The following is a 26851-nucleotide window of genomic DNA, read 5'->3' on the forward strand; positions in this document are numbered from 1 at the left end:
ACACTTGTAGGACCCACACCTTCACTGAAGGATTTATTCACAATCTGCCTAATAATAGACTACATGGCCCTAGTCATAGTTGTCAGTATCCGAAAAGGTATAGGGTCAGATGGAGAACCTACTATTTTTAAATTGTGCATTCATCTCAGCGACATCTCCCTCCTGCATATGTTTAAAATCTCACCTCCCAAAACCATCATGCCTTTGCCACCAAATTATCACCCTGCACCTCACCAGACCCAAACACATTTTTCTGAAGATTCACTAATTTTTTTATTTAAAAAGTCTGCTAGCATATTACAATCTGCTACCCTTGTGTTATCTACTGAGGTTTTTTAGTTAATGACTTAATTACTTCAAAGAACTCTTTTTGTTGAATCAAAGAAATTTTAATGACTAGAATAAAAATCCCTTCTAGTTGATATCATCTCTTCTTTATATTCTGTCAAACATGTAGTACATTCCAACTTACTCCTACACCACCTTCTCTCACTCCTACGCAACACTTTCCTTTTGTTTTTCAGCTCAAGAAAGTACCAAGGAAACTTTTGTTTATGCACATTAATCCAAATGTCATGTTGAGGGGCGACTTGCTCAAAAACAATTTGCAATTGATCAAACCATTGAGTTAAGTTATTTATGAATAACTTCCCACCCCCCCCCCATGCTGCCTTAAACTGATCCACATCTATCTTTGGTCTTGCTCTTTTTAACGTTTTCACCACGATAACCTTCAGAACCTTTCCCCCCGCATCTGACCACAACACCGATAATCCCTGTAATTGAGAGAGAATTCGCTGAACACACTTCACCTCAGAGCACAAAATCAGGACGTTTGTGTGGCCCATGGGGGGGGGGGGGGGTGTAGGCCCCTCCACTAAGTGTTTCATACTCAAAGCTTACTTAAAAACCAAAGTCTAAGGTGAAAAAAAATCAGAAAATAATTTATAGAAATCACCTCAACCTTTTGAAAACTGTGTGCAAAGAAAGGGAACCGCTCATATAAGGTCACCTGTATTGTATTTTTCCACAGTTAGCTACTTTATCAACGTCGCACTTGAGTCCATCAGTTACTTGTTTTCAAAACAAGTTTTTCTTTAATTTTTTGAATCAGTTAAAAAAAACAACTTATCTCTGATGCAGTGTCCATTAATTTCAACCTTGAACATTGTAATACCCTTCACGGGCCATGTTTCGAAGATAAACTTCCTCATCGGGGGTGTTCTACGTGTCCTCTCTCACCGCTCCACGCTGCACGTTTCATGGTTGAAATTAATGGACACCGCATCAGAGAGAAGCTTTTTAACTGCATAGAAAAATTAAATAAAAAATTGCAAACAAGTAATCGCTAGGCTCGCATGCAAGAAAGGGACAATGATGATAAGGTAGCTAATTGTGTAAAATTACAAGTAGCCTTATATGAGCGGTTTCCTTTCTTTGCATGCAAATTTAAGCAGTTTGCAGTGAATTTTACAGCATTTTCTTGTAAGGTTGAAGTGATTTCTATAAATTACTTCATACTCAAAACTGCCATTAATCTAAAAACTGACTAGCTGAAGATGAAGACAAAATATCCATCTGAAAATTAAAATCACCTATTAAAATAATATCCATATTTTTTCATCAATAAACCAGCTAACCCATTCATCAGTTGCAGCCACTGTTGCCATTTCAAAGTTCTGGAAATTCAGCACTTTTATTAATAAAACATCATCACTTTCACAGAGCATTAAAGGGACCCTCTGTAAATCTGAACCCCATTTATAAAACACCAAAATCCCATCCCACATTTCCCTTTCCTTTCTTGGCCAACAAATGAATAGACTGATGGAGGGTCATTAAATTCAAACGTGGCATATCTATTTCTATAAGCCAAGATTCGGTCACAAAAATCAAATCCAAATAATTTTCTTGCAACATATCCGCCACCTCCAATCCCTTTTTTTTTTTTCTTAACAGATTGAGCATCAGTATAAGCAAAACCTAATTTCCAACCCTCTCACCTAAACCTCCTTGCCCCATAGCAACCTTCGGAACAACGAACCATCTACTCAAACACCTCTCATACATTCCCTTCCTCCACAATCCTCCATATACACCTCGATCCGTAACCATTAGAATTGTACTTTTACACACATCCTCCATACCCACAGGCAACATAGACAACCAGCCCACCAATACAGCATTAAGGTCAACATCCTAAAACATTAAATACACCCAACACTTCATCCAAACAATCTACCATGTCCAAATGCCCACAAAGGGGCCCACAGATTTAAAAAAAATGTTTTAAAGTCAGCGTCAGGCCCTGTCCCCCTAACCCCAACCCTTCCCCTTCAATAAAAATAAAAATCTGGCTCCGGAGATTAGAACTCACACCCCCTACCCTAGCTCATCCTTCAGACCCTCCTTTACTCACAGATGAGTCCCTGGTAGTTCAGTGGGGGCCGAGACCACCCCCTAGGCTTTGGGAGCAATGGTGGCCACTTCTCAAAAAGCATTGGCTGGTCCTTTGCCCTATCACATAATAGGGGGTGGCCTTGGGAGTTCTCCTTGGCCTCACTGGACCATTAATGAGTACGGGAGGTCCAGAGGGTCAGCTAGAGTGGGGGGTGAAGGTAACTGGCCTCTGGGGGTGTATTAGTGTGTATATAATTGTCTTTTATGTGAGAAAAATACTGACATATAGTTATGATTGTATGCAGTTTTAAGAAACAGTTTTGCTGCCTGCTTTACAGCCTCTATGACCCCTCCCCCCCCCCCCCACCATTTGTCTACCTTAGTATTTCAGAAAGTACATTTTAGACTCCATTGCTCTGCATTAGGCTGGCACGTAGCTTAATAAGGGAGCATAGGAAAAGATAACACACAAGATTACAGCAGCCCCCTGCTCTTTTCCCCTGCCTTCTCTCCCTTCTTCTAACCTGACGCTGTAAGTTTCAAGGCCACGAGCAATGCTGAGCACAGAGTGGTAAAAAAAAAAAAAAGCCTAAGATCAGTAACTTGGCAAAAGCTCAGGAGTTACACAAAGAGCATTGTTGTGGGCATGCGCAAGGCAAGGATATACTACATGCAGATACCAGGAGGGATGGGGGGGCTGTTGTGGATGAATTGTAATTTGTATTGTCTCAGGTGTTCTCATAAGCCCCTGTTTGTACCTTTATTATACAGAAATTACAGTTTGTCATTTATTTCTTAAAAGACATAGTGAGTGGTGTTATTTTCTTAGTCTGACTGTGTGATCCAAACCACAGGGCAAATACAATCACTAGCAGAACCCGAAAGAACCCACAACAGAGTGGTAGATTTTTTTGTTTTTTATTAAAAGGCAGGAGTTGGGGGTGGGGCAGGATCTGGCATCAACGTTAAAACCCTTTTTTTAACATTTTTTTGAATAGTGGCCGTCTCCAAGGGGAGTGGGGGATCCTGGGACTGGGAGTCTGTGCAGACTTCCAGGGTTTTCAAACGGCTTTCGGGAGGGGAGGGGGCTTGGGGCTGAGCATCCCATTTAAGCCATGGCAGTTCCATATCTGTTTTTTTGTTTTTTTTCCCCATGGTATTTGACGGGAGTAAAAAAAAGAGACCTGGTCATTTACTGCAGCTTTGTGACTCCCACGGTGTTTTCCCTTGGGCTTAGTGAATGATCCCCTTAGGGTCAGATTTTAATACATGCGCACGGGCGTAGATTTGTTCGCGCAACCCGGCGCAAACAAATCTACGCCCGATTTTATAACATGCGCGCGCTGCCGGCGCGCGCATGTTATAAAATCCAGGGTCGGCGCACGCAGGGGGGGGGCGCACAATTGTGCAACCTGCACGCGCCAAGCCGAGCAGCCTGCCTCCATTCCCACCCCCACCCCCCCGCACCTTCCCCTCCCTTCCCCTATCTAACCCGCCCCCCAGCCCTAACTAACCCCCCCTGCCCCCTCCGACCTTTATTGAAGAAGTTACGCCTGACGGCTCTCCATCCCCCGGCCCGGTGGCTGTTCCGGAGGCCTCAGTCCCGCCCCCGGGCCGGCACCCCACCCACGGCCCCGTCCCCGGAACGCCCATTTTTTCAATCCCCGGGACTCACGCACGTCCCGGGGCTTGTGTGCGCCGCCGAGCCTATGCAAGACAGGCTCGGTGCACGCAGGGGGAGGCAGGGGGAGGTTTTCGGGGGGTTGCGCGCGTATCTTACGCACTCAACCCTTTGAAAATCTACCCCTTAGAGTGTAAGCCCTCTGGTAATAGGGCAGCACCTACGGTACCTAAATGTAATCCGCTTTGAAATGCCTGAAAGGCAGAATATTTATTTATTTATTTATTTAAATTCTTTTAATATACCGATGCTCAAGACCAGGTCTTATCGTACCGGTTTACGATAAACCAGGGGGAACCAGTTAACAACGAAAGCAAAAAGTTACATTTATAACAGGGAAAGTGGAACTAGGTTGTTAGAGAAAGGTGTCTAATTTTTTCTGGACTTAAAGCTTAGGGCACAAGAACACTCAAAATCAGCAAGAGTTTTTAAAATTTAGTTTATTTGGCTTTTTAAAGAAGAGGCAAAGACAAGTGTTCTTGTGAGATGCAATATGCCCTCTATCTGTAATAAGTAGCATCTCAGTGAATCTCTGACATGCCCTGACTTATATAATCAAAAATACAACATTCCCGAAGTTTCCAGAATGAATGACGTGACTGCTCAAAGACTTCTTCTACAAAGATACCTTAGGCTGTTGTCATGACAATCTATCATGTATAGGAAATGCTTGTGATGACACCCCCCATTCAATTGTAAAAATCATTCTATACTAGTCCTTCCTGAACCCTCCTCCCATCATACAAGTTCCTGTATCACTCTGGCTTTGATGCAATGTATTCTCTTCTGTTCTTCTTTTGTTATTCTTTGTTTGTGTAAACAAATCGCAGTCTGGGTCTTGAATAGAAGCTAGACTTGAATTCCACTTCTTAGCACCAGGATTCATTCAAAACTGTCACCTCACAGGATCTTCTTTTTCAACTAGTTTCTGTTAGTTGAAATATGCATCTGCAAGACAACAGCTTGCATCTTGGACTCAGTTTCTCTGTATTGTGAAGCAAATGTGCCATTAAATAGGCCTCTCTCCTGTTGTTGCCAGCAAATCTGTCTCAGAGCTTTTCTGCAAGTCATGCTCAGAAAAGCACTCAAAGTTCATTCACCTCTTGACAAGCCAAAGTACAGCAGAGGTGTCTGGGAATTATTGGTTGTCTGCTCAGCCTATTCTTCAAAGGATAGGTTAAACAATTTCTAACTGGAGAGAAGAGGGCATATAAGCAGGAGAAAGTGCTTACAAGGTAGGAATTATATACAAATTTACATTGTGTATACGATTAAGCAAGTTTTATCAAAGTGCAATTAGGCGAAAAACAGTTCCTTTGAGTTGCGGAAAGGGACGCAACCGTGGGGTATGTGACTGTGTGGGTGACCCTGAGGCTTCTTCAAGGGTATGCTTGGGCGAACAGAATAAATACCAAATGCATTGAAACTGAATAAACTGAAGCAGAAATTGTGCAGGACTCTTCTGTGGTAGCATGCAAGGGTTCTTTACTTGGGGAAACTGGGACGGAAAAATCATAAACATTCTGTACATAGTCTATATGTCTATACATAGCACAATAAGCAGGAGACTGAACTCGGCTTACATCCTATCTAGATGCCCCTTCCCATGCAGGGTCAGGTGACTCATCCTCGCTGGACGACACCCACCTGCTCTAACACTAGGGGTCACCTCCGCCCTCAGGGGCTTGTGAACACGGCCTTTGCGGCGTTCCCAGTCCTGGCCGCCCCGAGCTAGGGACGGAATCCAGGTCCCTCTGCCGTCTGTGAATTGCCCTCCCTCAGAGCAGTCGAAAGTCCCACTGTGTGCGCACGCTTTCAGCCGCGTCGAGAGGAGGTGTTCCCGGGCGTGCGTGTTCAGCTCGGTAGAGGAACGTAACGTGCAGATTGCATTTCCACCTCTTGCACGCACTGTTTTCCACGGGAAAAAGCAGCTGCAAATGTACCCGTGGCAGCTTTCAAAAATCTGCAGTCTGCAAAAGTACCCGTGGATCCAGAATCTTTAATTATTATCATTATTTTACAGCATTCTTATAGTGCCCTAAATTGGGCTCAACAAGTGACATATAGTCCAGATGAGTCACTGCTCCAGACAGCTTGTGGTGGGAGTACATGAGGGAATAGGAGACAAAGGCGCATGATAGTGGTAGATGCAGGATTAAAATCCAGGACTCCTGCTTCCCAATCCACTGTTCTAACTGCCGGGCTGCCTGCTTTCTCCCTAGGCTCTGCTGGAGATGGTCTGTGGTGCCAAAGTGGTAATAACAGGTGACGGTTTCATCCCGGGAGAGAGAAGCGTTATTATAATGAACCACCGGACCAGGCTGGACTGGATGTTCCTGTGGAACTGCCTGTTGCGCTACAGCTACCTCAGGCTGGAGAAGATCTGCCTCAAGTCCAGCCTCAAAGCTCTTCCAGGATTTGGTAGGTCCATGGTTGTGGGTTGGTTTTTTTGTTTTTTTAAGCCTTAAAAAAATATTTGCCTTTGTTTTAAACAGATTTCCTTTACGCAGTCAAATCACTCACTGATGAGGTCCATTTTTTTTTCCAGATATTTTTTTTATTCCTTCACCCTCTGCAGATGCAGTTGTTGGGCGTTTTTACCACATCACTCAAAGTATGATGATAAAAGAATGCAGGCTTTTTTTTTTTTTTTATTACAGTGTTTTCTTTTTCCCCAGGATGCTAAAAAGTCAAGGTGCTCGGTGACAGAAATGTATTACACAGGATGTGAAATGCTAACTTTAAAACTTCCTTTGGAATGCCATTTTGATATTGATGGAGGCCAGAAGCTGCCTTGTGTTGGGCAGCCTGTGCTTTAGAGAAAATATTTTGGTGCAGCAGATAAAGGGATTCCAAATAAAAGGCTGCCTGTTCATGTTGCGAAAAGCTAACCTGTAAAAAAAACAAAAAAACCCAATAATATCCAGATATCTGGGCCTCTCTTGTATGGCTTTATGGTTAGTATTGATTCCCCATGTTAGCTCTTGAACGAGCAGTTACCACACTATGTGTCGTCCATTTCTCAAGCCGTTTGGGGAATGGGATTGCTGCTAAGGAGAGGCTTTTCACCTTGTGGAGGAGGACACAAAATGCAAATCTAGATGTTTCTGAGTAGAGCCAAGCTATAGCCAGGACTTTAAGGTGCATGCCTCCTTGGCAAGGCAAACTGCTCCGTAGCCAAGGCTAGTAGGAGACTGGCTTGTCCATCTCACTCTGACCTTTCTTTGCTGTATCAGAAGACCTCTTCCTTAGCCATGTGCCAAGAATGATGCGCCTCTCTGTTCGTTTTTCCTTTGCTCTCATCGTGCTCCTTACAGTAAGGCTTACGCTAGCGTTTCTCTCCTCCTGTGACCCGAGAGACGGGAAGCGTGGTTTTTTTTTTTGGTTTTTTTTTAGAATAACGCACTAATGTCCACCATGGAAAGTAAGTGGGTATTGCGTCAGCTGCCTGAATGAAGTGAAGTGAAAACCAAAGTTCAGAAGATGGGCGGGCACTGAGAAAGCCAGTGATTGAGAGGCCGCTGGCTACTGAGTTGTCAAACGGGATCCATCAGGGAGGTGTGCAGCTCCTCAGTCCTGGGCCACAGTGCAATCTGATTTTCAGGGCAACAAAGAGGTTCAAATGAACCTTTCTTACATGAAATGCATGGCCTTGCACTGAATGACATGAATATCCTTTGTAGATATCCTGAAAGCCTGACCTGTTTTTTTTTTTTTGGGGGGGGGGCTGGAGGGCTGCCCACCTCTGAATGAAATGAAACAATATTATGTATTCGTTTTGATATGCAATGGGCAGATAAACGTCTCTGAGGTAATCTCCCTTGATATGGCTAGACTTGTTTACTTGCTGTGCACAACTGTGTGTATCCTTTATACCAAGTGTTGCTGAAAGGAAGGAGGACCAGCACATTTAAATAAAATAATCAATTACTTTGACAAAACAAACTAACAGGCCGATACAGTATGGTGCGCTCGGCCGAGTGCACCGTTTAGTATGCGATAGGCCGCAAGTTTTTGACACGCGCGTATTACCCCTTACACAATAAGGGGTTTAGCGCGTCGAAAACGCGTAGCCAACCCCCCCCCCCCAAAAAACTAATAGCGCTCATCACATCCAAATGCTTGTCATGAGGCTATTAGTTAGTCCCCGGGATACTGAAAGTAAAATGTGTGGCCAAGCCGCATATTTTAAGCTCAAAAATTGGGCAGGCGTTAATTTCTGAGAAGCCCGAAAAAGTGTACAGAAAAAACAGAAAATACTGCTTTTCTGTACACCCTCCGACTTAATATCGTTAGGATATTAAGGATACCAAAACTTAAAAAAAAATCTGCCCGCCGGTCAGCAAAACGGACGCTCAGTTTTACCGGCATCCGTTTTCCTAACCCGTGGCTGTCAGTGGAAACAGACGCCGGTAAAATTGAGGGTCGGTTGTCCAGACCCGCTTGACAGTCACCTCCACCGCTAATAATAAGGCACTAGGGACGCGACCCCTCATTTAAATACTGAATTGTGCGCCCAGGAGAGGTGGCTGGGCGCGCATCGGAAGAGCAGGCCTGCAAGTGATGGTCATCAAAGGGAGCTAAATCTGCTCCGTGAAGAAAGCTGACCTGTAAAGCCTATTGCCCGCAAAGTACACAGGTGTTGATGTGCTACTAAGTAAATTTGCATGCACATTAACATGGCTCTGTGTGTACATATGGAGGATAACTTTCAAAACTGCTTGCGTCTGCCCATTTGCCCGTGTGTATGGGCACATGCAAAGTTGCCGAAAAGCCCTACTTAGACAGACACGCTGCACTTTTCAGACTTAGTTGTCTATGTAGGCCTGCTGCTCCTTAGCCAGATAAATCAGTTTGTAGCCAGATAAGTGCCGCTGTTTATCCGAATCCATTTAAATGTTTCCATCTAAGTAGCAGGAAAGGCTCTCCTTAGCTGAATACGTTGGAAACTAGCTGGATAAGTGATGCACAACTCATATATCCATGTATCTATAGTTCCAATTTTGGAAGGATATGTGTGTGTGTGTAGGTTATTATTTTGGTAGTTTGATGTTTTTATCTCCCGTAAGTCAGTGTTGCATGAGTAAATCAGGCTATTGTATAACATGTGCGTGGCAGTGAAATAACCAGTTTAACCATTTACTCTGCTGATTCTTCCAGTCCATCTTCAGCTCCTGGTCCTTCAGCCTGAAGTGCCTCTTTGCACCCAGACCCATTTATTCACTCATTTTTTCACTTTAACAATATTTATAATCACTTGTACCAGATATTGAGTAGAAGGAAATATACACAAGTAAAACACTCATGTCACTTTGGAAGGTTTTAAAATAGCAACTTATGTGTGTAAATATTGGCCCTACCTTGGAACATTCTTTCTTACACGCGCAGTTACTTGTCGACCCCGATTTATATGTGTAAGCTGCAGTTTTGAATATAGCGTATTTTATGTCTGTATTTTATGCACACAAGTGCTAATTTTTATGCACACAATGTTTGAAAATTCACCTCTTAGTTTGGTATGTTGTCATAATGTGCACTATGACCTGATATACGCAACAGTCATGTTGCATCATTCAAGCAGATTGTCTGTTGTAGTATCTTTTATTATTTTTTGTAGAGGGAGGATATGGGTTTCTAATAAAAGCTGTATATTGTTCTTGATGTCAGTAGATATAGGTGGGCAGCTAAGGCCTTCAACTATCTTCCAGTATCGTCCTCCCTTTAGAATCATTTGTCAGCAGGATATGGCTAGCTGAGTATTAGGCTTAGTTTCTGCACAGTTTCACAGATCATGTTGTGAGCAAACATGAGCGTGATGGGATGAGAGGAAGAAAAGTGGAAAGTAAATGAAAGGATATTCCCTTTTCTTTATGCCCGTCACTGTTTGTATATTCCACTTGAATTATATTTGCCCCATTCTTCAGGGGGAGACTTACTGGTCATGCAGACAGTCTCCTGAGCACAGCACTACTGTCCCTTCCAGTCACTCCTGGTTGGCAACTGACAGTCCCTCATCCTTACCAGAGAGCAGATCATGAGTGTTCCTGATGCATCAGAGGAGAGCATAAGAACATAAAATGCCATACTGGGTCAGACCAAGGGTCCATCAAGCCCAGCATCCTGCTTCCAACAGTGGCCAATCCAGGCCACAAGAACCTGGCAAGTACCCAAAAACTAAATCTATTCCATGTTACCATTGCTAATGGCAGTGGCTATTCTCTAGGTGAACTTAATAGCAGGTAATGGACTTCTCCTCTAAGAACTTATCCAATCCTTTTTTAAACACAGCTATACTAACTGCACTAACCACATCCTCTGGCAACAAATTCCAGAGTTTAATTGTGTGTTGAGTAAAAAAAAGAGCTTTCTACGATTAGTCTTAAATGTGCCACATGCTAACTTCATGGAGTGCCCCCTAGACTTTCTACTATCCGAAAGAGTAAATAACCGATTCACATCTACTTGTTCAAGATCTCTCATGATTTTAAAGGCCTCTATCATATCCCCCCTCAGCCGTCTCTTCTCCAAGCTGAACAGCCCTAACCTCTTCAGCCTTTCCTCATAGGGAAGCTGTTCCATCCCCTTTATCATTTTGGTCGCCCTTCTCTGTACCTTCTCCATCGTAATTATATCTTTTTTGAGATGCGGCGACCAGAATTGTACACAGTATTCAAGGTGCAGTCTCACCATGGAGCAGGTCATCTATGCTCTAAAAACAAAACAAAAAACAGGGTAGGGAAACAAATATATTATGTGTTCCCTTTATGTACCCAGATCAGTCCAGACTACTGGGTTTTGCCTCCCTTCCAGCAGATGGAGACAGAGGAAAACTTGAAGAGCACCCCCCTCTTAAACCGGTGTGCCACCTGCGTCTCTTGAGTATTTCTCTGTCTCTAGCAGATGGTTCTGTAACGGTCGTGCAAGGAAGCACAACAGACCGGGATAGTCTAAGCCACTTTTTCTAGGGCATATTGTAGGGCTCCACCTGATTTATCCAAACATCTGCAGCTATTTCATCAGTCCAAATGTGTGCACCAAGAGTGAGCGGGTGCCTTGCTGTGTGTGTACCTCATTATAGTTCCTCTCTGCTGGGTGAGCTAGAGGAGTGAAAAGCTAGGCATAATATCCTTATCTTGCATCACCTAAGAAAAGCATCAGAGAACAGCCATAGGTGAGAGGAAATCTTTTAGCAGTGTGGCTGATAAGTCTGTGGCAGGCAGTGAGGGTGGTCATTGTGAAGAGGGTTGACTTTGTCAGTTTTGGCCTCGGTGGCAATTAGGGAAGAGTCCCTGATCTATGTTGGATAGGCAGTATGTGCGTGAGTGAAACAGTGTGAAATGAAAGTTTTCCTAGCATATAGACAGATGGACTCAGGACAAGTGGGTTTATACTCCCCTGCCAGCAGATGGCGATGGAGCAAGCTGACATCACAGTATATATATTTCCCTACAGTGACCCCAGCCTGCCAGTATTCTCTGTCTCCAGCAGATGGTGGACGTACATCTCCCTATGGGGATTGCTTCGAGCTTTTTGGAAGGAAAAATTTGAAATTATAAATTCATGAAAAGAAAGCCTCGCTCTCCTGTGGAGATACCTAATGGTTCCTCCCCCAGTTGAGAATTCCTGAGATGATTTCCATGGTCCCTCAGAGGTGTGCCTTGGTAGCCGGTTCCCAGCGTGGACTTAACTGCTTGTACAGTTGAAAGACAGCAGGTCCAGAAAGCCGATGCCCTCTCTCCCCACAGCTGGAGACCAACTCTGTGCTCAGCTGGTAAGCGCTGAGCTCCGGTAAGTTTAAAAAAAAACAACAAAAAAAGTACCTACAGAGACAGGGGGGTTTTAGGCCTTCCTTTGCTCTCCGTGTTTAGGATGCCATCCTGATGTCGTTCCTGCTCCCATTGCGGTTAGGGAATTGGGCAGACTGGCAGGTTGAGCGGCCCAGGTGAGGTAGGCTTTTTTCGGCATATTGCATGTTAGGCCCTGGCAGTGTATTTGCATGCTTGTGTGTGCTTTCTGCCTTCTACAGTATATTGGTATGCACAGGGCATGCCGCGCTAGGTGCGACTTCTGTGCGCATAACCTTTTTGAGCGGTGATACGCTCCAGCAGGGCGCACTAATAATGCATGTGCCTTGCCACGCTCATTGCTGGGGTGCCTATAATTTGTGCATGTAAATTTTTTGAGCAGGAGCCATTTGAACGCACAGTTACCTCTCCTTATGGCGCTCTGTCAAAGGGCTTACCTTCATATTCCCATCCGATTGGCACAACAATATTTTCTATGTCTTGCAGTGTTGGGATGCAAATATCAGTTTCGGGCGCTGCCTTTTGGTCTAGCCACCACTCCCAGAACATTTTCCAAGATTATGGTGGTAGTAACAGTGGCCTTGTGAAAAGAAGGAATCCTGGTGCACCCGGATTTGGATGACTGGCTGATGAGAGCCGTCTGGTGACATACAAGATGATCTCCTTATTGCAGGAGCTTAGTTAGGTGGTGAGCCTGACCAAGAGAAATCTTCAACCATCCCAATTGTTGGAGTATCTGGGGGTCCGGTTCGACACAGGACAGAATTTTCCCTACCGGAAATTTGGATCTAGAGATTGATGTCTCAAGTGCGTCAGTTGATGAACACCTTACGCCTGACGGTGTGGTGCTACCTACATGTACTTGGCTTGATGGCGACTACCCTGGAAGTGGTGCTATGGACAAGGGGGCATATGCATCATCTTCAGCGCTGTCTTCTATCTCGTTGGAACCTGCAGCCTCAGGTTTATGCGGTTCAGCTCCACTTGCCGATGGACATCTGCTCCCACCTCCAATGATGGTTGCAGAGGATCATCTGAGAAAGGGAGTTCCCTTGTCCTCTCCGGCCTGGTTAGTACTCACGACAGATGCGAGTCTCCACGGTTGGGGAGCTTGCTGTCTGAAGTTAACGGCCAGGGGCACTGGGATGCCATAGAGTCCCACTGAAACATCAATCACCTGGAGGCCCAGGTGGTATGGCTGGCATGCTTGAAGTTCAGTCACAGGCTGCGGTATCAAGCGGTTTGTGTGATGTCAGACAATGCGACAAAGGTGGCCTATATAATCGCCAGGGAGGAACCAAGAGCCAGCAAATGTCACAGGAATTACACCAGCTGATGAAATGGGCGGAAGGTCATCTGCAGATGATCTTGGCCTCCCACAATGCAGGAAAAAATAACGTAAGAGCGGACTTTCTCAGCAAGGAGAGTCTGGACCTAGGGGAGTGGATTTTGTCACCCAAGGTGTTTTAGCTGATTGTGGATTGCTGGGGCCTTCCGTTCCTAGACCTGCTGGTGTCTTCTCGAAATGTAAAGGTTCCTCAATTCTACAGTTGCAGGAGAGATCCATGGTACCTGGGAATAGATGCTCTCATACAGGTCTGGCCAGAAGACAGATTGCTTTATGTCTTTCCTCTGTGGCCCTTGCTAGGCAGGATAATTCACAAGATTGAAGGCCACAGGTGGATAGTACTCTTGGTGGCGCCATACTGGCCCAGGCGCCTGTAGTATGTGGATTTGCAATGACTCCTGGTGAAGGTCCCTCTTCGACTTCCACCGCACATGGATCTGCTACGGCAGGGACCGGTTCTTCATGAGGGTCCCACTCAATTCTGTCTTATGGTTTGGCTCTTGAGGGAGCTCGACTGTTAAAGCTTGGCTATCCTTCTGCGTTTATTGCCACTTTACTCTGCACTCGCAAGTTCTCCACTTCCTTGGCTTATGTGCGGGTTTGGAGAGTTTTTGAGGCCTGGTGCAAGGAGCATGGTGTTCTTGCTCGTTCAGTTAAGATCCCTCTCATTCTGGATTTTTTGCAGGATGGATTGAATAAAGGCTTGGCCCTTAATTCCTTGAGGGTACGGGTTGCAGCTCTTGCTTCAGAGGCCTAGTGAATGGTGTTTCTTTATTGTCTCATCCTGATGTGGCCCGTGTTTTGAAGGGAATGAAGCATCTTAGACTTTCCTTGAGGTTACTGGTTCCATTGTGGATCTTAATATGGTGCTGGACTTTTTGGCAGGCCCTACGTTCCAACCACTGCTCAGCCTTTTCTTTACGCTTGATGACCTTGAAGGCTGTGTTCCTGATGGCTAGGTGTTCTGCGTGTCGGATTTCTGAGCTGCAGGCCTTGTCTTGCCTGGAGCCGTTCCTTCGAGTGACTCCAGGGGTGTTACAGCTGCATACTGTTCTATCCCTCTTGCCGAAGGTAGTCTCGGACATTCATTTGAATCAGTCCATCTCCTTGCTGTCCCTGGATAAGGTCAGGGATGCGGAGGAGTTTTGCCTTTTGCGCTCCTTGGATGTTAAGCGTCTGATTGTGCGGTATCTGGAGGTCTCTGAGTCTTTTTGAAAGACAGACTGCCTGTTTGTTCTCCATGGTGGGAGTAAGCAGGGCGCTCCAGCTTCGTGGGCTACCATAGCTCGTTGGATTAAGGAGGTGGTCACGGCCACATATGTGAATGATGGAAAGCCGCTGCCTACTCAGGTTTGGGCTCATTCCACTAGAGCTCAGGCAGTGTCATGGGCAAAGATTAGTCTGTTGTCTCCCATCGATATCTGCTGAGCTGCAACGTGGTCCTCCTTCCACACTTTTTCCAGGTTTTATCTTCTGGATGTGCAGGCCCGGGAGGATGCAGCCTTTGCACGTGCGGTGTTGACTGGACTGCGGGCAACCTCCCACCCTGTTGGGGAGTAGCTTTGGTACATCCCACTGGTCCTGAGTCCATCTGTGTAGACGCTAGCAAATGGAGAAATTACTTATCTGATATTTTCCTTAGTGTAGACAGATGGACTCAGCTTCCCGCCCTCGGCTGCCGCATGAGTGTGTCAATAGTCCTCCTGTGGGGCTCTGGGTCCCAAGGGATTACTGGTAAGTGTTCATCCAGTCCCTAGCTTGGGGTACCTAGAATATTATGTGAGTTCAGTGTTTATGGTTGGTTGAGTACAGTTCTGGTTACTTGTTTTTAATCAATTTTTTTGCTAGTCTGCCACAGTTGCCTTTGAAGAGAATACTGGCAGGCTGGGGCCACTGCAGGGCTGTATATATATATAATGTGATGTCAGCTTGCTCCATCTCCATCTGCTGGCAGGGGAGCATAAACCCACTGGTCCTGAGTCCATCTGTCTACACTAAGGAAAATGAAATTATCAGGTAAGTAATTTCTCCAATACTTACCCAGCAACCAGCCTGGATCATAGTGGTCCTCTTCAGACTGCTGGAAGAGGACGAAGCAATACATGATTGAAGAATCATAGCAGGGCCCAAGTTACTTCAAGGAATGAAAGTGTTTGCAGTTGCACTACACCACTTTATTTATTTATTATTCCTCCTTTCAGCCACTTCAAAGCGGTTTACATTCACTTCCCTTTCACTGGATCACACGCATGCAGTCACTTGCCCCATTCCCTTAGATCAGGAATAACTGTTTTAGGTCTTTTGTGACGATCACGACTTAACACTGGTAAAAATACTTTTTTTTTTTTTTTAAGTACTTGTTAACACTAGCATGGTGTGACGGATCTGCCCCAAAAATGGCAAATCTATCAAACCGTCCTAGTGTTAAAATGCCCTGAGTACTCTCCTGTCACAAACCTAAGAGACTCGGGGGCACTGCTGATGTTCACATCCTCACCAGAATCCCAGGCAGGCGTTGCCCTGATACATGCAAAGCAAACGCTTAAAGAACTGATTCCGAGAATGAGAACTGTACCAACGGGAGGGCATAGGAGAAGAGGGAGTTGCAGCTAAAATAAGACTCACACTTTTAATTCTAACAAAAATAGTGTAAAAAATAAAATAGATTTGGACAAAATAGGAGACTATGAATAACAGCAGAAGAAGGGAGCAAGACAGCTAAGAAACAAGACAGTTTGGTTTTTTGAGTAATCCAGCAAGCGCTGCTGCTTTAAGATGCTGAGATGTCGACTTGCCGACCTTTCCTGTGTTATAAGCATCAAGGCGTTTAAGAGAAAAGCTGATTAAAAGCAGATGGTAACCGCAGTGCAAGGTCTTGTGTCAAATTGTATTTAAGTATTGGGAGGAGGCCTTCAGTTTCACTTCTGTTTTTCTCCCACTATACAGAGAGGCGCCGTTACCCGCTGCGTGGTGGCCATGCCCCGTGAGTTCTGCCACATTGGCTCTGTGCTCCTTGACCGTTGGGTGAAGCGTGCACTGGGCTGTGTGCATATCCCGTGCGGGGTTGACTGTTGGAATGGCAGCTCTGCTAATAAACTTCCACCACGGACCGCCTAGCCGGCCTGATGCTGTGGGAATAAATTCCCTGGTTTAGCTGCTGGGACGGATGATTTTGCATTCATGCTCTTGCTGGAGAGCAGGTTCTCATTTCATTAAAATGATTGGATTGACTCCGACCTTTTGCTAATTTATTTGAGCTATGTTTTGTATTTGGTGGAAGCGTTTCCCGAAATGAAAGGTAACATGTAGTGCTCAGAGTTTGATGAATGTAGTCCTGTTATAAATTTGGATACAGTTTTTTTTTTTTTTCCCCCCCAAGACTTAAAGGTCTTTTCTTTGCGTGTTTCTCATTGGTGATCGGATAATGCAGTTTCCTTTTTAGCCTTGGTAAAATGCCAGTCCTTCCCTAGTTCCCTAAGAACTTTGGATGGTTGGCCCTAGCTGCACCAAATTTTCGGGCCGATACAGTAAAGTCCGCAGGAGAGTGGGCGAATGCCCGCTCTCGCGGCGCGCGCGCAGGCCCTTCGCCGGTGCGCGCAATTCTCTATTCAAATGAGGCCCGGCAGTAAAAACAGGCAAAAGGAGGCGCTAGGGACACTAGCGCGTCCCTAGCGCCTCCTTTTGGACCGGAGCGGCAGCTGTCAGCGGGTTTGACAGCCGACGCTCAATTTTGCCTGCGTCGGTTCTCGAGCCCGCTGACAGCCACGGGCTCGGAAACCGGATGCCGGCAAAATTGAGCGTCCGGTTTTCGACCCGACAGCCGCAGGCCGACTTCAAATTTATTTTTTTTTCACTTTTCAAAACTTTTGGAACTTCCGAAAGTGCTTTTCTGTGCGCTTTCTCGGTGCCTGAAGAAATTAGCGCCTACCTTTGGGTAGGCGCTAATTTCTGAAAGCAAAATGTGCAGCTTGGCTGCACATTTTGTTTTCTGAATCGCGCAGGAATACCTAATAGGGCCATCAACATGCATTTGCATGTTGCGGGCGCTATTAGGTTCGGCGGGTTGGATGCGCGTTTTTGGCCCCTTACTGAATAAGGGGTAACGCTAGCGCATCGAAAATGCGCGTCCAATGGTGTCCGATGGAGCGCACTGTACTGTATCGGCCGTTTGTGAGGAGGTAGGTCTTTGAGAGGGGGCGAAGGGGGGGGCTTCAGAGTTTTCCACTTTGTGAGGTTGGTGACCTATTCAGGGTGGCACGAGAAGTGGGCAAAGTTGTCACATCTTGAAAAGAAATAGAATGTTGCGCCTTTCATGATTTAACATTATTATTTTTAGACCCAAAATACAGCTGTTCTGTTTACCTATGTGTTCAGTAGGATGCCATTTAAGCCAGAATACTGATAAAAACTTTACAATAGTCGGAGATGGTTACAATTGTTGAAAGTGACTGGGCATATGTGCCACTTAGTAGCTATTAGTCTAAGTAATCCTAGATCAACAGAACTCCTCCACCCCTCATATCCATATTGAATCTCTGTGTGTGCTTAGTGTATGCTGTAAACCTTACTGTACCAACTCTATTCTGTTTTCTATTCAGTATCTTCCTCCGGGTACTACAGATCCCAGGGAACACCCATGAGCTATCCCGCTGTTTACTACCCTTATCAGACACATTGGGGTAACCTACATGGAGTGGCAGTTACTACCCTTAACAGAACACATGGGGGTGACCTGCACGGAGCGACAGTTACTACCCTTAACAGAATGCATGGGGGTGACTTGCACGGAGCGGCAGTTACTACCCTTAACAGACACATGGGGGTAACCTGCATGGAGTGGCAGTTACTACCCTTAACAGAACACATGGGGGTGACCTGCACGGAGTGGCAGTTACTACCCTTAACAGAACACATGGGGGTAACGTCACGGAGTGGCTATTACTACCATAAGCAAATTTCTAGGCCATTGGATGGATCATTTGGTCTTTATCTGCTGTCACTACTATGTTACCATGCAGAGCGATAGACAAATGGGCCTTATTCTATGCTTATGGGGGGGGGGGGGAATCCTCCAAATAAGGCCCAGCATGTGGTGAAATATTACAGTACATCTGAATGAGGCTGACAGCTTAGATCACCAAACTTTGCCTCTAGTTGGAGCAGTCAGGATGAATTTAGTTGGGGATCAGCCTTGTGAATTTAACCCAGCGCACCTCTGCTGTGCTAGGGGATCTGCACCTATACTGGCCTTAATAGGAAAAGCCCCCTGCTGTTATTCTGGTTGCCCATGCCCTTCCTGTTTCCTCCTTTCATCACAAGGACTTTTTTCCCCATCTTTTTAAAACCTGGCTCTTTTGTTTGCCCTGTTTTATATGTTAATGGATATCTTAGGTATTTTTATTTAAAGTGCGTTGTGTATTTCAAAGACCTTCGGTCTCCTTCTAGTTCCTGACTACGGGTGCATGAAATGATAGTTTGCATATTCCAGGAAACACTTGGACAGCACATACTGAAGCAGTTGTGAATGTTAACCATTTATGGAGACAACAAAAGCAAACATTACTGTGTAAAGATTATTTCAGTTATAGATGTTAAATTTGGCTCATGGCGTTGTGGTTATTTAATGTGCTTCATTTTTTTTTCTCTGACAAATGGAGCATCGCAGTCATGTAGAAGGGGACCCATAACACAGTGGATGCTGGATTCCGAATTTGGGTAGCCAAATTTCAAATTCCGTTTCAAAGGACATTTTGGGATGAGAGTAGTGAGAAAGAGGCATCCCCAAACTGACTGCTGGCAAGAGGCGCAGGGTATGACGGTTGCTGGCCCAGTCTGTGTCTACTCTGTTCTGTTTGTCCTTACGATAAGCACCTGCCATCAGAGACTGGAGCTGTGGGCTTAGATGGCCCTTTGTCGTGATTCACTTTGACAGTTCTTATGTATTAAAGTCTCATTGAGAGACATTGATTTTGTTGAAATTAGTTTGCAGGATGAAACGCTTTCCATCCAAAATCACGTGGCTGGTCATATTAATCTGAATAGAGAATAAGAGGATCGTTTTCATCGTCTTTTTTTTTTTTTTTTTTTAAGAACTATTTTAGCGTATAACAGTATAGAAAGAAGAAAATCCTTCATCTGAACAACAGTGACCCCCCCCTCCCCTGAGAAGGGAGCAAAATCAAAACGTTAAGCAGTATGGATTGAATTGACAAAATTACAAAGAGGTTATAAATAAACACATCACACCTATACACGAGATCCAGATTATTGTCCTCAGGCAGAGTGACTATTCCAATACGCCCAATAGGGGGACCAGATTTTATCATATAACAGCATGTTATGTTTAAGCATATAGGTAAGCTTCTCCACCAGAGCAATTTCATGAACCTGACTCTGCCATTGACTCAGACTAGGAGCTGACTTCCACATTAGAGCTATCTTAAATCGCCCAGCGTGTATTAAATGGTCTGCCACTCTTCTTTACAAGGTAGTGAGGTTATGTTCCTCCCATATCCCCAGTAGACAGAGCTGTGGTTTAATGGCTATCTCCTTTCCCAAGATAAGGTGACAAACCGCCATAATTGATTGCCAGAAAGCCACAATAAAGTCACAAGACCACCAGACGTGAATATAGGAGCCTGGATAGCCACAACCACGCAAACACAACCCCATGGAGTCAGAAGAGAATTTGGCATAAAATAAAGGGTATCTGTACGCTTTACCATCATTTCCACATGACGAACACATAAAGAGATCTTGAGTGCTTTCTCACAAATTCTTTTCCAATGTTGGTTTGTCAATTCCAGCTGAAGGTCTCTATTCCAGTGCTGTATTAAGCCTAGTGGGGGTTCCTGCGCAACCTGTATTTTCAACAAGGCTTTATAAAAAAGAGATGTACCCCTACGAGGTAAAGTATCCTGAATAAAGACATTGATCCTACCAGCCCATGAGAGAAAATGATCATCCCAGCTCGCCAAGTCCTGTTTAATTTTTGTGACGACAGGAGTATAATTGAGTCTATATAAATCAGCCACTCTACAGGGTACCCAAATCCCCGAATACTTGAAACCCGACCATGCCTTCTTAAAGGTGGAAAAATACCTCGAGATCTCCTCTAACCGCAGTGATCCAAGAGGAAATACTTCTGATTTAGAGAAGTTAATTTTGTATCCAGAGAATCTGCCATATTCCAACAGAACATCCAATAATTTAGGGCTTGACTGCCTAGGGTTCATTAAGAAAACCAGAACGTTGACTGCATAGAGGGATATGACATGTTTTTGTCCTTTCTACCTGAAATCCCATCACCTCAAGATTCATCCTAACCTTAGGCGCCAGGATTTCAATGACTAAATTGAACAACAGTGGAGAGAGGGGACAACCCTGCCTCGTACCCCATGCGATGGGAAAATATTCGGAGCTATAACCATTTGTAAGCACTTTGGCACGAGGGTGGGCATATAATATATACGCTAATTTCCGATATTCGACTGGTAGTTCTACTTTCTTCAGAACACTGATAAGGAATATCCATTGGAGGCGATCAAATGCCTTCTCAGCATCAAGGGCAACTACCAGTCCCGTTATGTGGGCGCCTTTGGCCAATGGAAAGATATTAAAGAGCCTCCTTTTATTTGCAGTAGAGATGATTTTTAATGAAGCCTGTTTGATCATCTCCAATGAGGATGGGCATCACTGTCTCTAGTCGCATCTGTAAGATTTTCACTAAGATCTTAACATCAGAGACATATGATGTGGAACATTAGAATTATCTCTCAAATAACTCAAATGTGTCCTTTAACCTCGAGGCTAGTTCAAGCGGAAATCTTTGAAAAAAATCTGTGAAAATCATCCGGTCCCGGACATTTACCCTTAGTTAAACCCATACTGGCTGCATATACTTCACCATCACAGTAATAGGCGCCCTCAATCTATCAGTTTGCCTTTTGGTGAGCAAGGGGAACTCAGTCCCTGCTAAATATTCCTCCTCCTCAGCTTCACAGCAATGTTCATTGCTACTATATAAGGTTTGATAGAAGGCTTTGAATACCTCATTAATGGAATGAGGATGGCACACCACCTCCCCAGCAGAGGTTCTGTTACCATCTGGGTAGGTCTCTTCTGAATAGCTGTAGTCCAAACTGCTCCCGTTTTGTTCCCATGTTCATACAGTTGGTGGCGAGAGAATTGAAAGGATCTTTCAGTGCCCTCCATTTGCAACAGGTGAAGGTCTTTCCTCGTCCGCTGGAGGACCCTATACACCTTGGGAGAGCAGGTAGCCTTGTGCTGTGCTTCCAGGGTTTTTATTCCCCCTTCCAAAGATTTTTCCCTTCATAACTGGGTTCGCTTTTGATAAGAAGCGAAACTAATAATCTTACACCGTAATACAGGATTAAGTGTTTCCCAAAGAACAACAGGTGACTGCTCTGCTTCCTGATGTTCTTCAGAGAATTCCTTAATTGCATCCCGAATCATCTGACAAAACTTGTCATTACTCAATAGCGAGGGATTTATCCACCAGGTTTTGGGTGACTGAGGCCCTTGTGATACTCGTAACGGTAAAAAGACCGGGCTATGATCTGAGATGTGAAAGGACAAAATATCAAGTTGCTTCATATCTGACAGCAGAGAAGACAGTACAAAAAAATAAATTGATCCTACTATAGGTGAAATGACGAGGGGAATAGTAAGTATAATCTTTTCCCAATGGATATTGAACTCGCCACACATCTAACACTCCTAGTCGGGCTATCAACTCTTTGAGCCCAGCAGCGTGACTTGTGAAAGAAGTACACCCACTGGATCTATCTTGACGCAGATCTAAACATGTGTTCCAATCTCAGCCCATCACAATTGGGAGGGAAGAGAAACCCTCAATTATCAATGTCCATCCTCTATAGATTTTGTTCTGACCTAGGCCCATATACATTGATCAGCGTAAACTACATCCGTACAGATCACATTCCAGTGCTAGGTAGTGTCCCTCCGGATCCACAATATGTCTATTGGCGGACAGAGGAAGGGTCTTATTAACTAAAATATAGACACCCCTGCTTTTAGTACTGTAAGAGGAGTAGAAAACCTGACCAATCCATTCCCTCTGGAGCTTAAGGTGCTCCCCATCAGTCATATGAGTCTTCTGCAAGAGCGTGATATGAGCTTTAATTTTCCTCAAATAATCTAAAATGCGCTTGCCCTTTACAGGGGTGCCAATCCCTCTAACGTTAAGCGTCATGATATTTATTTCAGAATTAACCATCATCGCAGTGATGTTGTTTACTCAATATAATGCGAAATGTGTAAACTAAAGCTCTTTTCCAAGAACCCATCAATATCCTCATCCATTAAGACAAAAACCCAAAAGCCCAAAACACTGTAAGTTGCGTAGCCCGTTGTAAAAAGAAGCGGAAAGCGTTTATCCCCCAAACTCCACCCCATCTTCTGCTTCTTAGGCCAGCTTTATTCAAAATCCTATCCTTGCTAAACTCTCAATACCAGAAACCCTTAACTAATCTCTCAAAACTCCAAGCTATATTGCATGAGCCGTTATACCACCCTCTCACCAACCCTCCCCTGGTCCACAATAGAACCAATCCCAATTTCCAAACCCAGCCCTTAGATGAATCAACATCCACACCTGAAACACAAATAAGTTATGGAAAATTGAAAAAAGTCTCAAAATTATAGATGTAATTGCCAGGTATGTCTTCAGGCCAACTACTGCAATGTTCCAGAAAACTAGACCCAGTCCTTCCAAGTTCAGAGTCCCATCCAAAGAGCCAGGGAAGACAGACTTGACAGTTTGCCACTTCTCGTGTATCGTTGTCCAAATGAGGGCTCTGTCCAACTGATGTTAGGACATATATAGCAAGGAAAGAAAATATTGAAATGTATCCTTCCAACCTCCTATGCCGCCCCCCTATACCCAGGTGGAAGCATACTACAATGGACCCTCTGCTAATCGGAGAAAATTCTTTTTCACTCAACGTAAAATTAAGCTCTGGAATTTGTTGCCAGAGGATGTGGTTAGTGCAGTTGGGTTCAAAAAAGGTTTGGATAAGTTCTTGGAGGAGAAGTCCATTAACTGCTATTAATCAAGTTGACTTAGGGAATAGCCACTGCTAATAATTGCATCAGTAGCATGGGATCTTCTTGGTGTTTGGGTACTTGCCAGGTTCTTGTGGCCTGGTTTGGCCTCTGTTGGAAACAGGATGCTGGGCTTGATGGACCCTTGGTCTGACACAGCATGGCAATTTCTTATGTTCTTATGTTCTAATGTCTTGAAAACTCCCTAGAAACCATACAGAACATTGAACCCATGAAAAATTCCCACCCTCTTTAACACCCAAAGCACCTCTAAAAGGTTCAACATGAAAGGATATTGGGATTTGCCGTTGCAAGGGCCTAGAAGGCACTTATCGAGAGGTGTAGAGAGCAGTCTGCTAGTAAGGATGTTAACATCACTGGCCACCATACGCATATTTCTCACTCTGCCTTGCCTCGATCCTCAGGCTCCGACCCATGGCGTTTGTCTCTAGCAGTCTCTTCCATATTGCGACGCCAAGCTCTGCTGAGGGCCACTGTGTGCAAGCCAGAGCATGCAGAGAGAGGCGGCCACTGATTTTTTTACTTGGCCTACCACTTCCACTAGCAGGGGAGCAGGGACTGAGCTCAGCCCTTCCCTGTGTGGCGCCGTGCGATCCCGACTTTTCCTGAGGTTGTGTGCTGCCATTAGATATGGGTTGTTGATCGGCGCCATTTTTCCCTCCACATGCCTCCAGAAATGCTGTCACAGCTCCTGGTGAGCCAAATGGTTTCCAGGTGGCGTCTACCCACACAAGTAGCCATGCCGGGTAAATTAGTCAAAATCGAAACTTCCGGTTGTGTAACCGCTTGTTAACCCCCCAAAATTCATCTCTACATCTCTGGGTGGCGCCGCTATAATTAGGGTATACTGCAACATGGTTGCTGCGATAAGTAAGAGGCTTCAATTCCTGCGCATGCCTCAATACCCATTCCTTAGCTTGATAGTAATTCATTTTAATAATGAATGCACGCAGGCGGTTGTTGTTTTGCGATCCCTGGCCCGACACTCTGTGTCCTCTGTCATTAAGCAATTGCGGATCGAGTTCTCCCGGGTTAAACAATTCTCGGAGGAGCGTTACAAGAAACCTCCACGGATCGCAGCCCTCTGCCCGCTTGGGGATCCCAATCACCTTGATGTTACCACGGCAAGACCAGTCCTCCAGGTCAATTACCTTGTCTTCTAGGTATTTTACTTGTTTTTTGAGCGCCATGAGTGAATTAGCTGCAGTGGACTCCCAGAGACTCGGTTCGCCAGCTCTTCGATTTTTGGGCCTACCATCTCTGTTCATTCTTTAAGCTCTTCTATAGAAGCCCGTATGGCGCCCAGATCTTGGGTCATGACTGTGCATAGTTCTCTTAATTCCTGTAAGATTTGTCCCATCGAGGCAGCCTCTGCCGGAACAGAAGAGCCCTCTTCAACGTGGTCACCAGCAACTGCCCCAGAGGCAGATTTTGTCGTCTTGCAGTAGAAATCCTTAACAGGCCGCACTAGGTCACTGCGTGTATGCCACGTGGTCATGAAGCCGGTATCAAAAACACTCTGGGATCACAAGTTGTGAATTTTTCCACCCCTCAGTGCACCGAAGTTATATCCAAAAATCCGTGGGCAAATCACAATGATATCGGGGGTTTTTCAACAAATTAGGGTCTCAGGCAAGCGGAGCTACACTAGCATGCGCCCACCTTCATCAGCGTACAACAGCGCCCCCCCCCTTAAAGGTAGATTTTAAGAGTTTTTGTCATTGTTCTTATAAAGCAAATCTGGGCATTTGGGAAATTTATATTTTTGCATCTGCTTAGATCACACGAGAAAATAGTTTGAAGGAAAAAAAAATGCCATCCAGTTAGCCCAGTTGCCTGACTATAACTCAACGTGACCTAAATCCAACATTTAAAAAAAGCCAGGTTTTTATGCCTACATCTGCAATACATAATTCACAACTCCTGTGTGCAGGGATTGCATCAGTGTATATGGAGCCTGGTTCAAGAAATTTAAAAGGACATTTATTATCTGCAAACTAACAATTTAATTGTAACTACATTCCTAAATATATATTTTACTCCTGAAATAGCTACGTGTACCTCTACAACCTCAAATGGCACTCTGGGCCCTTTATTTACAAGTTGGACATTGCTGATTTGTCTATAAACCGAATTTAATCCCGAGCTTCCCAAACCTATACTAGGGGACCCTGTGTCCAGTCGGGTTTTTAGTATATCCACAGTCCATATGCATGAGAGAAATTTGCATGCTTTGGAAATTCTGTCTGTGCAAATTTATTTGATGCATACTGTGGATATTCTGAAAATCTGTCCAGCTGTGAGGTCACCAGGACAGGTTTGGGACGCCCTGGTTTTAAATAGTCAGTTTTGCACATAATCCTTTCCATCAGTTTAATCATAATTTTGCATTTGAAATTAAGTAATTAAATGTGTATTTTGTTTGAAGCAACTAAATCCAACTCAAATGTCTAACTTGAAAAATTTAGTATCATCCATTAATGTTTTTCTTTCTCTCCTAAATTACGTTTTAATTACATGTTATTCTTCAGCATGGAGAATTAGCTCTGCTTGTTACCCGCGTCACAAATCATCATTTCCAGAAGGCTGATTGCATGCATAACTTCATTTCTCTGTGATTTTTGTATTAATTGTATCGCTGCCTGTCACTGCAGGAAAATTTTGGATTAACTGTGTCATCAAAATAGCAGCAAACTGAAGACATGCACTGTGTTGGTGGGGAAAAAAAAGAGTCTATCACACTTAGGAGCCACTTTGGACTTATTTTCTCTGAATGATTGGTTGCAAATGATTTAATCACTCTTTTGTAGCCTTGCTCTAGAGGTTAGTGGTAGGGAAGGAGTGAAAAGCCCATGCTGGGTATGAGGAAAGAGGGAAGGGAAATCCGCACTGTATATAAAATATACACATGCACTCTCTGCTATGCAGGCGGAGGACCCAACTATGATCCCTGCTCAGGTCTTTTGCTTCCCTTGCTGCCGAGGTAGTGTCCACGGCTCCTAGAGGGAGGCCTAGCCATTCTATGACAGCAACATAGGTGACTGGATTTACAAGTGGTGCTCATAAGTTTACAAACCCCTGGCAGAATCTGTAAGATGTGTAGCAATTTAAGAAAACATGAGTGATCAGACAAAACATGTCTTATTTTTAATGTGTTTCAAATTAAACTATTTTATGCATCATAGAATAGCACAATCACTAAACAAACCACAGCAATAAAGGAAGTAACGAATCGGTCCTGTTCAAACGTTTCCCTCCCCTTAGTTCTTAATATCGTGCATTGCCCCCTTTTGCATCAGTGACTGCTTGCAGTCTTTAGTGATAGTTGTGAATGAGACCCTTTATTTTCTCATGGGGTAAAGCTGCCCATTCCTCTTGGTGAAAAGCCTCCAGATCCTGTAAATTCTTGGGTTGTCCAGCATGAGCTGCTTGTTTGAGGTCTCCCCACAGTGGCTCAGTAATGTTGAGGTCAGGAGGCTGTGATGGCCACTCCAGAACCTTCACTTTCTT

General features: G+C 44.6%; 1 protein-coding gene and 1 long non-coding RNA gene across 2 annotated transcripts in view; one reads left to right on the forward strand and one right to left on the reverse strand.

The window, feature by feature from the left end:
* The window catches only part of LOC115086737, a 42058-nt gene extending 32531 nt beyond the window's left edge, over positions 1-9527 (reverse strand). The window contains exon 1 of the long non-coding RNA XR_003855324.1: positions 9442-9527. This is a non-coding gene — a long non-coding RNA (uncharacterized LOC115086737). The remainder of the gene's footprint in view (positions 1-9441) is intronic.
* The window catches only part of LCLAT1 (lysocardiolipin acyltransferase 1), a 263583-nt gene that overhangs the window by 15289 nt on the left and 221443 nt on the right, over positions 1-26851 (forward strand). Inside the window, 1 exon segment of the mRNA XM_029593016.1 lies at positions 6304-6502. Within this exon segment, the coding sequence (XP_029448876.1) occupies positions 6304-6502 (199 nt within the window).

Source organism: Rhinatrema bivittatum, chromosome 3 (genome assembly GCF_901001135.1).
Source record: "Rhinatrema bivittatum chromosome 3, aRhiBiv1.1, whole genome shotgun sequence".
Taxonomy (NCBI): Eukaryota; Metazoa; Chordata; class Amphibia; order Gymnophiona; family Rhinatrematidae; genus Rhinatrema; species Rhinatrema bivittatum.